General features: G+C 37.7%; 2 protein-coding genes across 4 annotated transcripts in view; both read right to left on the bottom strand.

Annotated features, from left to right (window-relative positions):
• Positions 1-610: 610 nt before the first annotated feature.
• Positions 611-6,233, bottom strand: si:dkey-118k5.3 (NLR family CARD domain-containing protein 3). The gene is made up of 7 exons (XM_056757732.1): positions 4,010-6,233; positions 2,695-3,117; positions 2,536-2,622; positions 2,373-2,456; positions 2,195-2,278; positions 2,010-2,093; positions 611-1,926 (listed from the first exon to the last, which is right to left on the bottom strand). Exons 1-7 carry the CDS (start codon positions 5,806-5,808, stop codon positions 1,833-1,835), a joined length of 2,655 nt encoding a protein of 884 aa, XP_056613710.1. The 5' UTR covers positions 5,809-6,233; the 3' UTR covers positions 611-1,832.
• Positions 6,234-8,008: 1,775 nt separating this feature from the next.
• Positions 8,009-20,879, bottom strand: part of myo1cb (myosin Ic, paralog b) — a 38,585-nt gene continuing 25,714 nt past the window's right edge. For all 3 annotated transcript variants that reach the window (XM_056756583.1, XM_056756585.1, XM_056756584.1), the window contains 28 exons: positions 20,368-20,448; positions 19,927-20,106; positions 19,272-19,370; positions 18,878-18,991; positions 18,647-18,718; positions 18,315-18,434; positions 17,738-17,817; positions 16,918-17,023; positions 16,501-16,581; positions 16,329-16,420; positions 16,097-16,191; positions 15,908-15,954; positions 15,703-15,783; positions 14,184-14,289; positions 13,486-13,603; positions 12,681-12,794; positions 12,346-12,422; positions 12,169-12,237; positions 12,002-12,086; positions 11,734-11,893; positions 11,572-11,655; positions 11,385-11,478; positions 11,248-11,303; positions 10,957-11,092; positions 10,810-10,880; positions 10,027-10,124; positions 9,776-9,875; positions 8,009-9,684 (listed from right to left, as the gene is read on the bottom strand). In XM_056756583.1, the coding sequence (XP_056612561.1) occupies positions 9,658-9,684; positions 9,776-9,875; positions 10,027-10,124; positions 10,810-10,880; positions 10,957-11,092; positions 11,248-11,303; positions 11,385-11,478; positions 11,572-11,655; positions 11,734-11,893; positions 12,002-12,086; positions 12,169-12,237; positions 12,346-12,422; positions 12,681-12,794; positions 13,486-13,603; positions 14,184-14,289; positions 15,703-15,783; positions 15,908-15,954; positions 16,097-16,191; positions 16,329-16,420; positions 16,501-16,581; positions 16,918-17,023; positions 17,738-17,817; positions 18,315-18,434; positions 18,647-18,718; positions 18,878-18,991; positions 19,272-19,370; positions 19,927-20,106; positions 20,368-20,448 (2,643 nt within the window). In that variant the 3' untranslated portion in view covers positions 8,009-9,657. The remainder of the gene's footprint in view (positions 9,685-9,775; positions 9,876-10,026; positions 10,125-10,809; positions 10,881-10,956; positions 11,093-11,247; positions 11,304-11,384; positions 11,479-11,571; positions 11,656-11,733; positions 11,894-12,001; positions 12,087-12,168; positions 12,238-12,345; positions 12,423-12,680; positions 12,795-13,485; positions 13,604-14,183; positions 14,290-15,702; positions 15,784-15,907; positions 15,955-16,096; positions 16,192-16,328; positions 16,421-16,500; positions 16,582-16,917; positions 17,024-17,737; positions 17,818-18,314; positions 18,435-18,646; positions 18,719-18,877; positions 18,992-19,271; positions 19,371-19,926; positions 20,107-20,367; positions 20,449-20,879) is intronic.

Below are 20,879 nucleotides of genomic sequence, written 5' to 3'. Positions count from 1 at the left end.
GTAACATAAACAATTTTAATGGCGATTTCTCTTTCAATTTTGAGCACATAACTATGAGTTATCATTTTTTAAACTTTGAAGATCTTCTCAAAAAGATAAAACTAAAGGAATAAAGAATAATTCATTTACTGATAAATAATGTGTACCAGCATATACGACTTCAGTTTGCAAACCTTGTAGTCTACTCAACATTGGATTCTTGATGAGTCATAAAACATCACGTCGACATCTGCTGGTCTGACTGGGTAACTGCAAATCTGTCACACTGGGAAATGCATAACAGGGAATGATGGCAGAGGCAGATATCAATGAAGGTCCTTCTCTATACAGTAAACCGTCGTTGTTGTACTTTCTATCCTCTTTTCACACAGTGTAGAATGATTCTTTTCAGTTTGCTATATTGTGCAATAATACAAATCACGCTTTCACAATAATATCTTACATTTTCAAGATTTCTACATTGGAAGCGTAATAATAGACGTAATAAGAACAAATATGTAGTGGAAGTATTTCCCCTTAAGGCAGTGGGTGTCTGTAATGGACAAAAGGCATATGCACAGGGATGACATTCAACAGATTCCATTACCAAAGCAAAATGGAAGACTTGCATTATGTATTGCAAAAATGTTAAACAACAATTGGCTATTTAATGTGTTTAAATTATGTTACAAATTTATTGAACTTAGCAAATATCACAGATGATTGTTTTTTTTCAACTTATAAAAGTAACAGTTTAAGACAGTTTTTTGGCTTATTGTAAAATTACAAAAAGAAAAGAGAAAAAATACATAGGATTAACATACAACATTTATCCGTTAAAGGTCCAGTGTGTGAAATTTAGCGACATCTAGTGGCGAGGTTGCGAATTGCAACCAACGGCTCTCTCCTCCCCTTCCTTTCGAAGCACTGCAGTGGCTGACACAGGAATAAGATGTTGTCAAGTTTTCGTTTCTTTGTCGAAATAGGCGACATATTTATGGAACGCGCTTTGTAGAGCAGTTTGTCCATTTACGGCTACTGTAGAAACAACATGGTGACTTTCAAGTACGGGGATCCGTGGTGTATGTAGATAGAAATAGCTGATTCTTAGTTAATAAAAACGTAACGCTTCATTATGTAAGGTCTTTTTACACATCTGAAGACATAGTTATGTATATAATATTCCATTTTTGCCAATAGATCCTCCAAAAAATTACACACTGGACTTTAAATTTAATAAAACATACTGTGATTTGATCATGTGAATCACTTACACACTGTTTGAAAAAGTTTTACAACAAAATGTAAAACTCTGCTTTTGTGTATTTTACACATACATTTTTACTTCAAAGAAGCAATAACCCTCAAAAATGGGCAATAAACTATGACAGAGCTTGAGTGTGCCATATTGGCACTATGGCAGAAAAGGGAAAGAAGACAAGAATTGTAGAAATAAGGAAGCCATTTTAGGGACCTTGAAACTAATGTGTGAAGTAATGAAGTTATGAAGTAACATATTTGCTAAACCACTGGCATTCATCTTCTACAAAATAAATGCTATCCAGTCTCTTTTATATAAAATTAAAAAACAAAATTTGTATAAAGTGCTGGAAATACCACTGTCTATCACAGACAGTTCTCAGTAAGCCTATATTTACTGAAAACATATAGAGTAAAAAGTAAACAAATCTTCCAAATAAGTAGTCCATTAGAAGGCAGTATCATGGCTCTTTCAATGATTCAATAAAATGATGTATACATTAAAATGTTGAAGGTATAAGTTCATCAACGCAATCATTTTAAAATGAGCACATTTCAAGGACAGTGTATCCCGCAATATTACTGGTCCGTTGTCAGATACAAGCTTTAATTTCAAGATTGGGTCTCTTTCTTGTAAATTCTTGAAGCTTCTTTACACCATCTCTGGAAAACTTGTTGTCGAACATCCTGTGATAAAAAAAGAACACATTAAGGCACCCACTGTACATAATTGTGTGAAGAAACCTGAATACATTCATAATGCTTCATACCACAGATACTGTAATGTAGTGTTTTCATTAAGGGCTGCCATAAGAAGTTCTGCCCCTTTGTCAGTCACCAGGTTATCACGCAGTCTATAAAACAGAGAATAAAGGATTTGATAGGCTTAATTTACATCATCCTTACATAGGCTCTTATGACAGAGACAATTAAGTTGAATACAAGTCTTTATCACCTGATATCTCTCAGTGTTTGGTTTGTCCTCAGCAGCTCTGCAAGATGTCCAGCTCCAACATCTCCAATGTTATTGATGGCAATTCTAAGAGAAGATGTTCAAAAAATGAGTAAACACGGAGCATGATATAGAAATAGTACTGTGTTCAATTAATCGGATGTTATTTTTTACAGGTCACCTTAGATCGATCACAGTATGATTTTCTTTCAGCGCTTCTACAAGGATCTTCAGGCCCTCACAACCGAGAGCCGTTTTAACCACCCTGTGATAAAAAAATAAAGAAAAGTTTTTGCATGTAGTATCTTTACTATCTCACTTTTTCCTTTTTTATTAAAACTTACCACAAGTTCTGAATGCAACAGTCTGGGCTTCTCAGAGCGTGGGATAAGACAGCCGCCCCTTCTGGGCCCAGAGGATTCTGTCCCACGCTATACATACAAAAGACAAAGTAAACATCCCAAAATCACAGTTAATTCTAACTTCAGATTTACAGCACATACCTGACTGTTGAGAAAAGAGGAAGAACCGGTAGGAGCCTGCATAGTCCATCTGCATTGAGACCCTGAGCGTCCAAATTCAGAACCTGCAGGTCTGGGCTCAGCTGTAACAGGAAAGCCAACTCGCTCCAGTCTTTGTTTACCACCTCCGACTGATCTGAGGTCTGCTGTGAAAGGACTTTCATCCAGCCCTGTAGCCGTTGTGATAAACCGGGGTCTTGGGCCTCATAAAGACAGTGGCAAGTATTCACCTGCCTCTCCGGTGTGAGGGTTGTGCTCCGGAGCTGGGTTTGTAACAGATGGAGAAGAAAAACAGGAGTCTGGTCTAGAGAGGGTTGACAGCGGAGCAGTTGCGTTCGGGGCTCGTCAGGGAAGAATCCGTTTAGGATTGAGCGTGTTGTGGGAACCAATAGGCCACATACAAACCTGCACGAGCGGAAATAAAATGTAATTTATGAAATGTGAAATAAAAAGAATATTTTATTAAAATTGAAGCCTGTTTATAAGAATATCAGATTTTCACTACATGGCTATAATGAACAGAATTCATGATAATGATATTGCAATATCTATAGACCATTTTACAAGATGTAAACACTGGCCCAAAAGCACTTTTGGTTATAACATTTTTAAAATTACATATAATTAAATCTTTGAGATATTCGTTTGACATTTTGATTCAGTTGTAAATGCAGTGTTGGTTGTATTTTGGTAACGTTTGTCTAGCGTTAAAAAACTGAAACAGGACAGTCCTGACCAACGTTGGATCAATGTTGTTTATAATTACCAAATTTGTCTATAAGTTAAAAAAATACTGCTATCAGTCAAATTCATTTTTTATTTTGTGTTTTCTCTTTTTGACCGAAGAATCACACTCAAAAGTGTTTGAGAAAGTTGCAGAGAGACAGTTTGTATACATTGTGACTCTTAATGTTAAATTTGAAATGTGTACTGAATTATTTATGATATAATCATACATGTAGTTTAAACATGATTAATCATGATTTTTTATATCATGGTTATCGTCAGTATCAGTATATAGTGACACTCTATGTGAGAATGTAGGTACAGGCGAAATGTGTAACTCTGTGCCATTACATATCAAAACGGTCTCTTCCTCATATCATTGGTTTTGTGAATACTGGCATGCACAAAAGCACATTTCATTTTTTAATAATACCCCAACTGTTCACTTTTTGGGGAATCAGACTACTTTCATTTGTCCTAGCACAATAGGCTGGCATAAAAAAGTATTTCAGCATCAGAAAAAAACCCATAACTTGTAATGCAAAAGTCAAAGTGCAGTTGTACTAAGTACCTGCTGAAGAGATCCATGTGTCCAGACTGATGCCGTTCGCCACAGTGAAGCGCCTTCTTAATACGTCTGCGGAAAAGATGCTGTGGTCTGCTGAGCTTACTAGCTGCTGATGCCATTTGCTTACACGCTGATGTTAAATAGGGTCCGGTGCTTGTTTTGAGGCATGCGAATGGGTCTGAACCTGAGAGTGACTGGAAAACATAATAGAGGGCAGCGAGGAACTCTTGCACACTGGTGTGGACAAAATGGAAGCCCTTTTCAAAAGTGAGGGAGGCTCTGTCTTCTTTAAATGTCTCTATGAGGAATGCCTGTGAGAGCTTGGTGCTATCCAGATCAAAAGAGCTCAAATCGGAGCTGTTAAAGATAAACCGTCTTTCCAGCAGGCTTGTGAAGGCCATAGCTCCCAAGCTTTTAAGCACAGGCTGCGTTTCGCACAGGACGTGAGGGGCGTGCTGGAGCCTGGTGAGATGGGAGGACTCAGTGCGGCCTTGCACATGGAAGAGCAAGATGGATTTGACAAAACAGCAGTATATTTCAGTGACTGTGACCGGTTTCGAGATTCTCTGAGAGCTGTCTGGTGACCTGACATCAGGCATCACGGTGTCACTATAAAGACACGAGATGCCATCGTGTAACGCGGTGGACACGATCCAACAGAACGCAGGAATGTGGCACATAAGGAGAAGGGGCTTATGCGATGACACGGACGCCCACACCGCCGCAGCGGCTTCCGGAGAACTGCAATTCTGCTCAAAGTATTGCTTTTGTTGAGCTACCGAGAAACCCAGCAGACTGTAGAACTGGCTGACCAGCACAGGAGGTACTTTGGACACGGCATGAGGCCTGGAGGTGAGGAAAATGGATACGCCCGGTAGCAGATTGCCCTTGATTAAATTCACCACAATGGCTTGTATAGGCTGCACCCGCTCCGGGTCTGAGCACTTGGGGGTGTTTTCAAAATTAAGAGGGTGACAGAATTCATCCAGCCCATCTAAGATGAGCAAAACCTGAGCCGGGTCGGAGGTCAGCAACCCGTGGAGAATGGGTTTTAGGTGACTGTAGTGGTCTGACAGCATCTCCTCCAAACTTTGCTCTTGGCTAATGAGGTTCAGCTCCCGAAAGGACAAAGAAAAGACAACCTTGGTCGAGTCGGGTTCGGCGGCCCATTCACGAACCAGACGCCTCACGACCGTGGTTTTCCCGCTACCGGCGACCCCCGACAGCATGTTCACACCACTCACCGAGCTTGACAGCAGATTGTTGTACACATCCCTGAATACACAAATCTGATCCTGTCTACCCACATCTTCCCCACGTGACCTGAAACCGTCGCCGACGCCGGCTGCCTCATGCCTGTATTGAAAGGGCATGGCATAACCGGCCTGTCTCGAGAATGTGATGTCGGTCAAGCACCCGCACTCTTCCTCGTCCGAATCTTGACCTCTGATGGTCAGATAATCCACCAGGCAGTTCTGCCTGGCCAGGATTTCCTTATGCTTCTTGATATGTTCGGCCTGACCCGGCTTTCCCAAAAATCGAGTTTCTTCCAGTACGTATGGAAGCACGTATAGAAACGCGCGGCATGATTCTTCTCCTCTGCCATTTAGGACGTCAAGAAGGGCTCTCATACACTCTCTCTCTCCCCCGTGAGCTGACCCTTCGACCAGACTGACGTCTTCCTCAGTGATCGCCCCGACGTTAAAAAGCACGTCCAGCAGACGCGTCAGGTGTTTGCTGCAGTTCTCCACCAGCTCCACGCGTCGCCGTTGAATCTCAGAGCTACATGGCCCATCAGCCATCACTGAACACACGATCCTTCAAATCTTTCGCTTTTACTTGATGTGTGTATCGATTGTTCCGGACAAGGACCGAAATTGCGTAGATAAACTACTTATTCCCATAGAGAGTCACATGCTCCATTCCCACACTTCCGTAGAGTTCCATTGATTCAATGCCAGCGAAAGTGAAACTATCACAAACTAAACTAAACTTTTACTCAAAAGCAGAATACAAACATCATTTTGACATTCAACATTCATAAAGTAGCAACGAATGTATTTGAAGTACGCGTGTATGTAACAGTTAACCTATTGAAGCATACCTGCTGTGTAACAAATGGTCGAAGAGATCGGCGGCTGTGCGATCTTCTCGAGTCACTTGACTTTGTTGGGCAATAGAAGAAACAAAAATAAGTATCCCCGCCCAGTTCTCTGAATATTCTTCTTTATTGTAACTGGTTTCTGTTTACAACTGCGAGGTCGGGATCAACCCCCTCATAAATACACACACTTCTCCCTACAAGTTCAAACGTTTAGGTGACATATCAGATACAGTAACCGTAACAAATTACAATGGTATTTAATGTCATAATAATGGACACTAGTGTGATCTCTTTGGGACTCTACTTGTGATGCTTTGGGTTGTGTTGGTGGGGTGTTATCCGACGGATCAATACATCTGTCTAGAATATGAAAAAGCAGCATGTGCTGTGTTAGGTAGGTTTTGATGCTGGTTTACCAGTTTAAATAAGACTATGGACCAGCTTAAACCAGCATCAAAACACACCAAACCAACATATGCTGCTTTGTTCAACAGGATAAACCCCAAGACACAACATAAGGAAATTTTCTAACAATTTCATGGTTCAAAATTGTAGTTGTAATGGAAACCATTACAAATACCATTGTATTCACCAGTTATGTTTTATATATATATATATATATATAGTGGTGTGAAAAAGTATTTACCCCATTCCGGATTTTAATTTTTTTTGCATATTTGTCATGCTTAAATGATGCAGATCATCAAATTTTTTATATTACAGAAAAGAGTTAATAGAAAATGCAGTTTTTAAATGGTTTTACTTATCAGGGGAATAGACAATACATCGCTGTGGATGTATTTTGGCCGACTCTTATTTGCAGAATTGTTTTAATTCAGTCACATTGGAGGGTCTTCGAGCATGAATAGCCTTTTTAAGGTCATGCCACAGCATTTCAATTGGATTTAAGTCCGGACTTTGACTAGGCCACTCCAAAACCTTTATTTCTTTTTTTTTAGCCATTGAGAGGTGGAGTGCTGGTGTATTTTGGATTATTCACCGGCTGCATGACCCGAGTGCTTTTAAGCTTGAGGTCACAAACCGATGGCCGGATATTCTCTTCTAGGATTTTTACGTCCTCCTGGACGAGTCGTCGTTGTGTTCTTGGAGTAATTTTGGTAGGCCGGCCACTTCTGGGACGGTTTACCACTGTTCCATGCTTTCTCCATTTGTGGATAATGGCTCTAACTGTGGTTCGCTAGAGTCCCAAAGACTTAGAAATGGCTTTATAACTCTTTCTAGACTGATACATTTCAATTACTTTGTTTTCGGGACATGATGTGTTGCTATTTGAGATTTTTTGGACTACTTCAGTTTGTCAGACAGGTTCTACTTAAATGATTCTTGATTCAACAGGTCTGGCAGTAATGAGGCTTGAGTGTGGCTAGTGAAATTTAACTTTATTCATGATTTACCAAGGGGGGCAATTACTTTCTCAGACAGGATCAGAAATGTTTGGATTTTTTCCCCTTAATAAATAAAAGATAATTTAACTGCATTTTGTATGTACTCTGGTTTTCTTTGAGTAATACAAAAAATAGTCTGATGATCTGAATCATTTAAGCAAATATGCAAAAAAACAAAAAATCAGGAAGGGTCAAATACTTTTTCACAGCACTGTATATTTCACAGGCCTATATATTTTCTTTGGTACATTTTTTTTTTAGATATCTTAACTTTCCTTCATGTCATAATAATACTTGACCTCTTTCAGGGACTCGTGCTTCCCCTTCTCAGTATCATTTCACAAACAACATATTTTCACTAAACACTTCAACTGCTTCCCAAGCATGTTACTGAATTTATGAAATCCATGCACTAGAAAGACCTAGTCAGCAAAACACAGATAATAACAAGAAGCTTATGCACTGATGCTTGCGAATAACTTGCAAAAGACAGAACTTTTAATCAGCTTTAATATGCTCAGATACATTGTCAGTTTGCTTCCAAATAACAGATTTTGTCCAAGTACTTACATTAAACAAACTGTATAAAACAAAATCGCAACGTTTGAATTACATCTAAATGTGATAGAAAGAGATGGGTCAAGAGTTTGTGTGGAAAACGCACAAATATACATTTGTTCTAAGTAAATTAAATGCTACAGCATTTAACAGATGGAATCTTACAGTGTTTCAGTTTAAAGCATAAACCTTCTGTTATGAGACTAGGGAAGGCACATGCTCAAGTCATCTTTTTTTTTAATATTGGCATCAAGGAAACATGTAATAATTGTACTGTGAGATGTTGAGGTGCATGAAATCCTATAGTGCAAGAAAAGAGTATGACAAATCTTACCTGAACTAACATTTACCTTTGGTTTGTGAACAGTAGCGTCCCGATACATTTTTATCTACATATACACAAACCTGCCAAGTTACATATTGTTTTTGAAGATAACACACAATTTCCAAAAATATAAAGGCTAATCTCTTACAATATTGAATTTGCTATTTGTATGTCCTACTGCTTTGCCATAAGGTTCAAGCAGTGCTAATGTGGGAAAAAGGCTTTAATAAAGACATTACTATGCCCATTCTATTTGGAGGACAATGCATATATTCATCACTGTGTGAGACCATAAAGTTCAAACTTCTGTCGACGTTCCCCCTTCCCTCTTCTTCCTTTTAAACCGAATGTCAAATGTAATCTACAAAAAACATTAACATTTTGAGGCACATATTTGGGATTCAGCAATGAGATGTTTGTAGATCTCTAGTCTCACTTGCTACATTTATTCAAGTCTGCATTGGTTCAACCATATACAGCTAAATAAATGACGAATGGCTAAGATTATGTGGATGGGCTGGTTCATTAACCTCCTATCACTGAATGCAAAATGCTCACTCTTTCCATCAACATTACAATCTTTTTGTAAATGACACGCACCCTCAATGCACTCGCCGCACGCTCTCTAAAACTCACGCTTCGTTTTACAAGCTCCAGAACAATACAATCCATCAACAACAATAACTATTAGACTTGTGGCCGAAATGATGAAGCACAGCTAATGAGTGGAACAAGTTCAGCTTTCCTTTTTGATTGATAGGGTTTCTTTCTAAGCAACAAGAAGTAAATAACACCTTTCCTATGAACATATATAAAACTGAGCTTTATAGAAGTAAGTATTGCTTGTGTTACACAGACGCTAAGTCATGAGCCATAGACATAAATCACAGGTGAACGGAAATAGAACCTAGAAGCTAATAACTAGTCATTATAAACCCTGATTTTCCTCATTAACATCTCTGAGGTCATCTTCTCCACCAACAAATCAATATTCCCCATACAAACTAGCTAGAAACCTAGACAAGAGTGCAGGAAAAATGCACATATATTGTTATTTCTTGGCTTCAAAATATAAAATCATAAAAACTGTATTAATCCCCCGACACATAAATAAATTTGCTGGATTTTCACAACCATAAGCAGAGGCCCTTTGGTGCAGCTGGCTGGCATCTGATTGGCAGAGAGAAGCTCTGCCTGAAGTCATGTGATTGATGAATTAAGGAGGAGGAACAGGAAGTGCTTGGTCGTGACCGGTCTATCATCTTGAGTTGAGCCGAGGTGCAGTCTGAAAAATAATATACAGCGTATCTTAGTATTCTCAACATATATGTCGGTCTGATAGACAGAGACAGACAGACGGACAGAAAGATATTCACCACTGAAAGGTGTCCATTCTTAGCCTTGGCAACCAGCAGCTCTGATCCAGATGTAAAATCTATGATCCCTTCTTTTCCTTGTGCCAAATCGAATTTTATACTGTTCAGTAGACAAAGGGCATGAGTCAATTATTAGTGAAGGTGTCTTAGTTAAAAAAATATATAAAAAAAATAATTATTATAGATAAACTGGTAACATCCATAAAATCTTAGTCATAATTTATCAAATGAAAAAGCTCTTTGCAACTTACCTTCCCTGGTTAATGTTAACGGTGTTGATCTTCTCAGCACAGATAGCCACTTTGGTCAACGTCTCAATGACATGATCGGTCTGAAGCACAACATCACCCTGCGACACAAAAGAAATATAATTTGAGTCACTCTCAAAGAAAATTCACATCAGTTTACAAAGATTCTCATACTTTAAAGCATTTAGTTCGGTGAAAAGAAACACTGTGTTTTACAAACAAACAAATAAAATACAATTATGTTTTACAAAATAAATAAACAGAAAAATTATAATAATATCCAACAAAAACTAATATAATGAGGTTTAAAAAAATTATAATAACAAAATAAAACAATTTCGAACAACACAAACGAACAAAACAAATAAAATGTTTAACAAAATAAACAAACAGAACAAATAAAAATATATTTAAAAAAACAAAGCTAATAAAATAAATTTTAACAACAATTTTTATTTTCAAAAAAACAAAATAAGTAAAAAAATTAATAAAAATAAAAATAAATAAAATAATGTTTAAAAAAATAAACAAACAGAACAACAACAAAAAATATATATAATAAAACAAACAAACAATGCTAATAAAATAAACTTTAACAAAATAAAAACAGAACAAATTATTTTTTCAAAAAACAAAATAAAAAAATCTAACAAAAAACAAATAAATTGATGTCTAACAAAATAAACAAAGTGAACAAATAATACCATATATAACAAAAACAAACAAAACAAATAAAAGACTGTACAACCATGATCAATAATGAAGTAAATTGATCTCCACACTTACTTTCTGCTTACTGCCTTCAGAGGCAACATGGAGAACAAATAATCCATCACTCATAGAGCTTACAGAAATCCCTACAAATAAAACAGAGAAAGTCAATTATATTTTTTATAAGCTCTTAATAATTATAAGCTCTTTCTCCTTCCCCACCTTTCAGTGCGCTGTAATCGATTCGCTGTTTCAGCTTGGCATCCTCCGCAATGATGGCGCTGTCACACATTAGAAGGAGCTGTCGGTTGCGAGCTTTATATCCGTTCCTGTCATATTTAGTCACTGGAACCGCGTACTGTGGTGAAGAACACACAAGCTCTAGATCACAACATCGGTGCCATGAGTCCACTACATTCACTCGGATTAAGAATATCTCTTTTGTTTCAGCATTTTATGGTACAAACTGTAAAAAAAATAAGATTTTTCAAAACCAAAAGAAGAAAAACCCACCTTCATCTTCTCATTCCCCAGAGCCTGAAGAACTTTAGGGTTAAGGTCTTCTCCATCTGCACACACACAGAAAACATCAGAATAACAACAATAGAACTCAATGAGTATTATGGCTAAAAATGTAGCTGGAAACTCACTGAGCCTTGTGCCAACAAAAAGTTTGGAGACACTTTGCGGGTAGTTGTCCTTCTTGTCCTTAAAGATTTCACTTGCAACCATCTTCTGCTCTAACTGCAATAGCGGATAACAACACTTAACTTCCAGCAACCCAAATGTGAATCAGTAAAATGCACTTGCATTTAAGTTTGAAGTAAAATGTGATACCTGGTGTTTCCATTCTGGGTTGATGTTCTTACAGTACTTCCACACCATGTTCTGCATGGACAGTTTGCGAAGTTGCTCTGAAGCCTATGAATGAAAGGCATATCTCAGTTCAGGTCTTAAGAAACGCATGTTCATTCGGCTGACTCGTGAATCAAGTTCTACCTCGATTAGGGCAGGAGGAGGTGTAGGCCAGCTCTTATCCTGAACGGTTTTAGGTAGGTTTCTGTGCAGATTCATTAGGAATGAGTAACGAACATAGTCCAGGAAGAACTCGTTCTCTGGGCAGCGTGGTTGGTGGCGATAGATGAAGCCTTTGATGAACCTAAAATGATGTCGACAGACGGAAGCAAACAACGAAAGCTATCATCTCTTGCAGAATCATTCAAAAGAAAGTTTGCTTGGTTTTTTCGTCACATCATGCGCAACAGACCTGCGGATGGTGTTGGCAGCATCTCTTCTGCGCTTAGCTTCCCTGCGGGCAAGAATGCCCTTCCACCAGGCTTGGATCTTGATAGCTGTGGACAAAGTCGAAAACAGTTAAGTATTTAATGAAGCTATTTTTTATTCAAATAAAACCTATATACAATTTTGACTTACCAGATTTTCGCATTTTTTGGTATTTGTTTTTTTGAGTGTAGGCCTTCCAGGATGCTTGAAGTTTGGTTGCTGGATTAAGGGAAACCATTCATTGAATATTAACACAGGTATTTCTTTCACAATATCTTGGATTACTTCATAAAAAAATTACAATTTTTTTTAACACATGGCTCATACCAAGGCTGTGTTTTCTGACTTCTAGAGCATCTTCGGTTGCAAACAAGGTTTTGGGGAAACGGATGAAGATTTTGGTCCTATAAAAGAAAAATACTATTGGGTTGCTTTTTAATTTACAGTGTGTGTATCTATAGTGTACTTAAGAAAGAACTGGGTCATTTAAAGTAACTACATAGGATAAGGTAAGGTTTAAGGATAGGTTCAGGTTGAGTACATAGTTATTACCCAGTTATAATATTTACTATAATAAGTACAGGCACAGAAATTACTTTTTTTAATTCTCAATTATTTCCAGGTTTTCCATGACAGTGCCAACCCCAATTTGAATCACCCACCTGCCGAGTTTGTACTCCTCAGGCTTGTAGCCAAGGTGCTTAACAAGAGCAGATACTCCGTCCACCAGACGGCCGTCCCAGTTTGGCCAGGTGTCAGGACACAGAGATTTATACCTGAAAATACCAGCAAACACACAACACTTAACCATACTGTAAAATGATAAAAAGCTGATGCAACAGTGACTGCTTGTTCACTTTGACCCCTTTTAAAAAAATTAAAACTCACAGGAAGTGCCGGACTTACAAAAGAAGAAGAGAAAGTATGAAATGGGCCAAACGTTAGCAAAATATTAGTGAGAACCCAGATGGAAAAAAGCGAATTCACCTTGAGCCTATTTAAAATGATTAGTACAAGTGACAACTGACCCCAAAAATGTCATCTTTTATTTACCCTCATGTCACTCAAAACCTGTATATGACACTTTTCTCTATGGAACACAAAACAATATATTTTGAGAAATGTCTCAGTGGTTTTCTGTCCATACACTGAAAATCAATGGGGGCCAATGTTGTGATATCTTCTTTTGTGTTATTCAGGTCATACAGGTTAAGAGTGACATGAGGGTGAGTAAACAATGAACTTTTGGGTGATTGCTCCCTAAAAACAGTGGAAATGTAATGCTGGTTACCAGCAAGTCCCTGTAATGCTTTTGACCGGTCAACCAGCATGACCACACTAGCCAAGCTGCTCCACTATAATAGCAACCAGTGTAACCAGATTGTGCCAGTTCTAGACCATTCAGTACTGGGCATGTCAAACAAATAGATAAAAGTACATTTGAGCTATTCCAAATAGTGGCGTTACCTCTGCAGGAATGTCTCGTAGCGACGGCGGTATGCAAAGCCTGCTCTTCTGACTCGAAGGTTCTCCATCAGACCAAGATATTTCACTTGATGCCTGATGAGGACTTCATCAAAACGCCCTGAGAGAAAGCGAGAGGTACAGTGAGTGTGCAAAGATATCTTTCCATAAAACTTATGTTTCTGTAATGAAGATTTGTAGAATCAAAATTGTGAACGCACAATGTATTTCATAGAAAATTTATTAACAAAGTAAAGAAACAAACATCAACACAAAGAGGGAAACAAATGACATAAGCTGATGACAGAATAGAGAGTCAGTGTGAGGGATAAATCACTGGACTCAAGATTATCAAGATTAATATATTATATATTTTTTACAATATAAAAATATTACATTTATAATACTTTTAAGAATTAAACACGTCATACTATACTTCACTTTACTTTTTACTCTTTTTTTCTTTTTTTTATTCTTTATACTTCTGCTGATGATGAAAAAAATGTAAAAAAAAAGTAAAACCATCTTTATAAAAGTACCTTGGACTACCAAATAAACAATACAGTAAATTCATGTAATAATCATGTAGCACCCTGTTGTAAAATGGTATCACCTCCTCATAGCATCACTGTAATGCGGATAGTTCTTATATAACAAACATTCAGAACAAAACACCAAAATACAGAAACTTGTTCACAAACCTGCTTGCTTGGCATCATTAGGTTTGATGCAGCGCACATATGACGGATCCTTAGACATCAGGATTTCCATCAACTTCGCCAGACTGGTTTTGAACTGTGTTGCCGCCTGGTTGCAGCGAGCCAGCGGAGTGAGGGAACGAGAGAAGAGACGAGGGGTGAGAAATGAGTGAGAACACAAGTCCCAGTGTGCAACTCCAGCCAGGCAGTGACAATGTGGAAGAGACCAGTGGTCAACAATGCAAGCAAACAACTCAACAACAGCAGCCCACCCACACTCAGCCAATGAGGAGCCGAAGAGTGGGCATCGGGGGGATGCTGGATTTACGCAATCATAATCGGGTACCACAGTATCAGGGCATTCCTTACAGTGTGGGTGACAAGCAGAGATTCTCAGTCTCATGGATAGAGGCCAAGTTTCTGAGGTTTGTATTTAAATACAGTACTAGTAGAAATACAGAATAGAGATGGTTGATTTACAAAAACAATATTTTGAATTGATTCAAAACCATTTCAATAACTTGACCGAACCTACAGTAATGTTCAAAAGTTTAGGGCAACCTAACTGAAATCTATCAAAAAAATTTCGATCTGAAGACATATGCATTACTTTTTTATAATTAATTTATAGACAACTAATATAATTGTGCCAACATATAAATACATTGCTTTAATGATAAAACTCTTTTATTACAAAACTCTTATAAATACTATTTATTAATGTTTATTAAATAAAGAAGCAAATAAGAGCCCAAAATAGATGGGAAAAATAGACAATACTATTTAAAAAAATGGTATATAAAATGCCGTAGTAAAATAAATAAATAAAAATAATGAACATCATTTTAAAATTATACATGAAATATAAAGCGAATATTAAAAAATTATTAGCAAGTTACCCTAAATTTTGATCCATTATGTATTCTATACGTGACCCTGGACAACAAAAGCAGTCTTAAGAAGCACGGGAACATTTTTAGTAATGGCCAAAAATACAGGGTATGGGTAAAAATTACAGATTATTCTTTTATGCCAAAAATCATTAGGATATTAAGTAAAGATCATGTTCCATGAAGATATTTCATAAATTTCCTACTGTAAATGTATAAAAACTTTCTTTTTGGAGTGGATGGCCTGCCACAGTGCCTCAGATTAACAACTTCAAAGGTTTAGCAATATTTAGCTTTTTTTGCACCCTCAGATTCCAGTTTTGTAAACAGTTGTTGTTCCGCCAGATATTGTCCTATCCTAACAAACCATATATCAATAGAAAGCTATTTCTTCAGCTTTCAGATGATGTAAAAATCTCAATTTGACCCTTAAGACTGGTTTTGTCGTCCAGGGTCACATTTAGCCAATCAGAAAGTCTATGAAACACGGATTTGGAGTATTGAAACTGAATCTAAATTCCTGAGGCTTGCACTAGAGATTCTCATAATCTAATACAAAACTGCATAAAAAAAGAAGAAAAGATGAAGGATAGACTGTTTACTAAAGCCAATATAGATATGCAATGGATTACCGTTTCTGGTCGTTTCCTGTCTGTAAGCTCTTCTCGGTCGAAACACTGAGTGAGTATTTTGTTTTCAGACATACACATAACCTAGACAAACATATCCATATAATCAGACAGATACAGACTTGAGTGATTAACATAAATGTTTACAATCATAATAAAGTGTTGGTGTTGTTTTTATGCGAGGTATTTTTTGGGCCTCCTCTCTCACCTCCTTCATGTTTCTGAAAAGGAGATCATTGTTCTTGTCCAAGAAACCTAAAAATTTGAAAATACACAATGACGTCAGTCAAGGCTCAGCATGGGGAAAATATGTGGGAAAATATAAGAACTCGCTCTTGTTCGAAGACCAGCTTTCTCAGATTCTTTGTTTTTCCCTGCCCTTTATCGAATAACTCACCGTTCACATTGTAGTTGACTTCTCCTGCGTAATGATTCAGTCTGAACTCCTCCCGACCCATCACCTTCCTTGTTTTTCCATCAGCCAGCTTATGACTGTATATAATGCATACATGAACGAAGGTGCATTAATATCACACCAAACGGAATCTCAGAATATGATCTAAAAGTAATAGTTCAACCCTGTCACAAATGATTTTCATAAGCGCAAAAGGTAAGTTAGTGTCACTGACGTGAGGAAATGGGGATGGCCGCCGACAGTGTTCTCGAGCTTTTCCAGGAACGTGATGTCACTCGCATCTCCAGGCCTGAGACACTCTTCATCCTGCAGAAAGACAGATGTGACGTTTAAGCAGGTTAAACTGGACTGTGGTGTTGCGGAGAAGAGATATCAGAGATTCTCACCAAGATTGAAATGATTCCTTTGAACTTCTCCTCCACAAGATCACAAATGATCTTGTTGTTAAAATATTGCACAGGCTCCCACTGAAAAAGAAAAAACATTTGTCTCAAACAAGTGGAAAATATTCAAGATTTGTGGTGTTATTTTTCCTATAATATTCAAGGAATTCAAAATAAAGAGCATTCCAAGCCCACCCATGAGTCATGGTCACAAACGGGCTTTCTTTAACTGTGTGTGCATCATAATATTTTAATGACACATTTCAGAGGGCAGCATTATCATATTAACAGCACAAAAATCCCACGTTGGCCAATAATGTCTCCTTTCAGCTTTGGGTAAGACTCTATTTCATCATCTCGCTCATGAGTCACATAAACCCAACTGCGTATGTGTGTGTATGAGTGTGGGAGGGGTCTTACCGTGATTCCCTCAGCCTCATATTCATCTTGCTCTGACTTCAGAGTCAGTTCGATGAAGAGCTGCTGTAGCTTCTCATTACAATAGTTGATACAAAACTGCTCGAAACTATACAGGCAGGCAGACAGAAATCAGCCACAAGAAAAGAGATAAACAGACAAGACAGTCAATCAAACGGATAAGACAGACAGAGAGACATAAAAAGAGAGAGACAACTACATTGTCAGTAAAACTTCCCGTCTTTAAATGTAATATTCCATTCAAAGTTAAAGGGATAATTCACCCCAAAATGAAAACTCTCCTATTATTTAATTAACCTATTGTCATTTCAAACCTGTATGACTTTCGTTCTTTTGTAGAACAATAAAGAAGATATTTTGAAGAATGATGGTAACAGAGCAGAACTGGCCCCTATTCACTTCACTTGTAAGGACCAGAATTGGTGCCAGTTAACAACATTCTACTAAATATCTTCTTTTGTGTAAATGAATGATGACTGCATTTTCATTTTCGGGTGAACTATCCCTTTAAACAAGATAAAGTCAGTAATTATATTTTGCTAATCAATTAAATATGAAGAGTTTGGTTCCAAAATAATATTTATTGTGCATTCCAATTAATGTCAATCAAACTGCAGTTTGATTGTTATGATTTAAGCCATAATAAATAAAACAAATACAGCTAGCTAACTCAATTAAACACAATAAAAACATGTTAACATAAAAAAAAAATGTTTAAAAACTGAGTTTTCTCAGTTTCTCAACTTTTCTTATATAATCTTCCTCATTTTATCCTAAAAATATTAAATAATATCAACTCTACCTGTTGTTCTGAAAGACTTCAAATCCGTATATATCCAACAGACCAATGACAGAGGCATTTTTACTGTTAAACGTCTCCTCCTGTGATATAAAAACCACAAAAATGTTCAACAACAGCTGTGGCAGGCAGACTAGACTAAACATACACAGACTGTAACATCATACAGCCAGAATGTGTTCCAATAACAGCTTTCAGAAACTAAAGCAGTCAGACTGTGTGTCACCTCTACATACACACCACGAGGGGGCGCCAGATATTTACATGTTACCCGGCTGAAAAACCATCACAGACATTCTGATGGATTTAATGATTACAACAGGAATTGTATTGGTCACAATGGACTTTAATGGTCTCTGTAGGACTCTTTGGGTAATGTTTTGTTATCTGGTGGATGGGAACCAATAGAGTACCAATAAATCCTACCGGAATAAGGCCCAAAACACACGTCATAATGGAATTTTGCTTTAGAGGTAAATGGCTGATGGGATATTATTGTGTTTGTAATAGCCACCATTCAAATTTCTTTTTCGTTTTTTTTAGCGGCGATATTACTTCACTTAACATCAGACTATCATACCTTGTACTCCAGAGAGTCATTAATTTTGTTCACAAGCCAGGTAAAAGTGCGTCCGTATATAGCTTTAGATAAAGCGTCTCGTGCTGAGGCTGCCTGCTCTTGATTTAAGGGGCTGATCAGCTGCAACACAAACACAGACAGTGGAATCATGGGAAACAGTCAAAACAATTATTACATACTGTAAACATTAGACCCAGTGTGTTAAACTGATTTACTTTTTGCAGCAGTTGCCTGGACATTTCTATAGGGTTGCTAGGATACCACATAGTAAAAGTGATAAAACTACAGTAAGCACAATATCAATATCTTTGTTTAAATAGTTGGAGTCATACCTCTTCTCCTTTGGCAATGATCTTTTTATTTGTTAGGGCCTCTTTAAGAACAGTGCCATCCACACCTAACAACTGCAGTATCAGAAATACACACACAAACACCATCAAAATATGTCTTTAGTTTCCCTGCCACATATGTCATTTCAAGAAAAAGAAATACATCACATCATTACAAGTTTAAACATGCAAATGCGGCCACATGCTCATTACATAAAATAACTGGCTTCATACCCTGGCTAAGTATTTAATCTGTGTTTCTGTAGTGATATAAGCATTTCCACCGTCCTCTCCCCCATACTGAACATTCCCCAAGTGCAGAACACTGGCAATAATGTTCAAAAGCTCCTGCAGAGACAAAGAGAATATATATATTTTAATATGTATAGGAAGCATTTTAAAATTAAGTCATGACAGGAAAAATCTGCATCTTTTGAGTATTTAAAAAATATGCATCTTTCATAAAGAAGCACACAAGCATACACAACGGGATGTGAGAATTTGTTCAGGCACTGCACCCAGATATAGAGGAAAAACTTTCTCTTTCTGTTTACTTGACATCATTCACTCATTTTCTGTGTGTGTGTGTGTGTGTGTGTGTAGTGATAGGTCGGCCGATTGGTCATACCTCCACTTCATCATCTGAGAAACCGATGACACTCAGAGCTTTCCTCACCAGCTTCCATTCATTGCGGTCGTTGATGGAGCTCACTTTGGGACAGTTACCCTAAGAAGTGCACAGACAGAGACATACGCTCACTCAGCAAAACAGAGGAAACAGGGAGGGGGGCTCCTCCTGACTTCCTCTATTAAACACCAGGGAAGAGAGCTAGGGAACACAAGATTCAAGAGATTCCTGCATATTTGTTTACAAGTGCACATCAAAAGTGGTTTTCCCACAAGCCTAACATCAATGCAATGTGCTGAAGGAAACTATAAACTTTATTTTAGTCATTATGAAACCAAGACTGACCCTATTAACGTTTCTAATGCAAGTAGTTTCTGTTCTTGTTGTGTATAATGCCCCACTACACATTATTACAGTTATTACAGCTTTGCTTTCAGTTTTATTTTTGTATTATTCATATTTAAAAATTATTTTGAGTTCTTATTATTTTTCAGTTTATTCCTATGGCAAAAAGAAATTTCATTTAATTTTTTAAATAATATTTAGGGCAAGATCTTATTTGATTTCAACTAAAAGAAATGTTTTAATAAATACTTTTTATAATAATCTTAGTTAAAATGCATGTTTTTATAGTTTTTAGTGTACGATCTCTCACTTTCACCAGATACTGGTACTGTTGGGCGTTCTTCTCCAGCCCCAGTCTCCTCAGCAGGTCCTCTTCTCCTCCCTCGATGAGTTGATAAAAGATGTGGAAGTTCCTCTCGCCGTTGCTCTGATGCACGACGCGAGACTTTTCCAGCAGGTAGTTCAGGATGTGACCTCCTACAGGAGCACCCTGCCAACGGGGACACCCGGAGCGAGAAGCAGAGGGGACAATAACGAGTTTCTGACAAGCAAACATGCATAACACGCGAGGACAAACATGCAGGTGGATGCAGCCATATACCCAACCCAAGGAGAGCATTGTGGAGGTGAAGGTATATCAACAAAAGCACAATGTTGATGAATCACGGTGATAACGATTGTTGGATGATAATGTGACAACAAGACTTTTGGAAGTGTATACCAAACCGAAAATGGATCCCAAAAGACTCACCTTGAAGTCAAACTGAATGTCCATATACTTCCCAAAGCGACTGGAGTTGTCGTTTCGTAGAGTTTTTGCATTTCCAAAGGCCTGAGAAAAGAAAGAAAGATAAATAATCAGAAAGCAAAATCTAATTCAAACTGGCATGCCCAAAAACAAGTTGTTTGCTTTGCACAAAATAAACCTCAACCAGCTGCACGCACACTGTAAGATTACAGGAACACAGGAAATAACCACATCTGCAAAACATCTGGCAGTACAGTCTTATGCGCAGCTTCCGTTGGCCTTCCCATTTTGAGATGCCCTTCATGCACGTCCCAATCTTATCGGTCGGATCATAACAGTGTCATATAATTACGGCTGAGGTTTATACTTCAAGCAGGATTACTCAGAGCTCAGAATAAACACGGCTCTTTTCTTGGCATTGCTGAGAGTAATTAGTAGCGTGTTTCTGCTGTGACAGCAGCCCAGGACAACAGCTACAGGCCATACTTATCTTCCTGCTATATTAGATTTGCGGT

Source organism: Triplophysa dalaica, chromosome 9 (genome assembly GCF_015846415.1).
Source record: "Triplophysa dalaica isolate WHDGS20190420 chromosome 9, ASM1584641v1, whole genome shotgun sequence".
Classification (NCBI taxonomy): Eukaryota; Metazoa; Chordata; class Actinopteri; order Cypriniformes; family Nemacheilidae; genus Triplophysa; species Triplophysa dalaica.
This window is presented reverse-complemented; position numbering and strand designations above follow the sequence as displayed.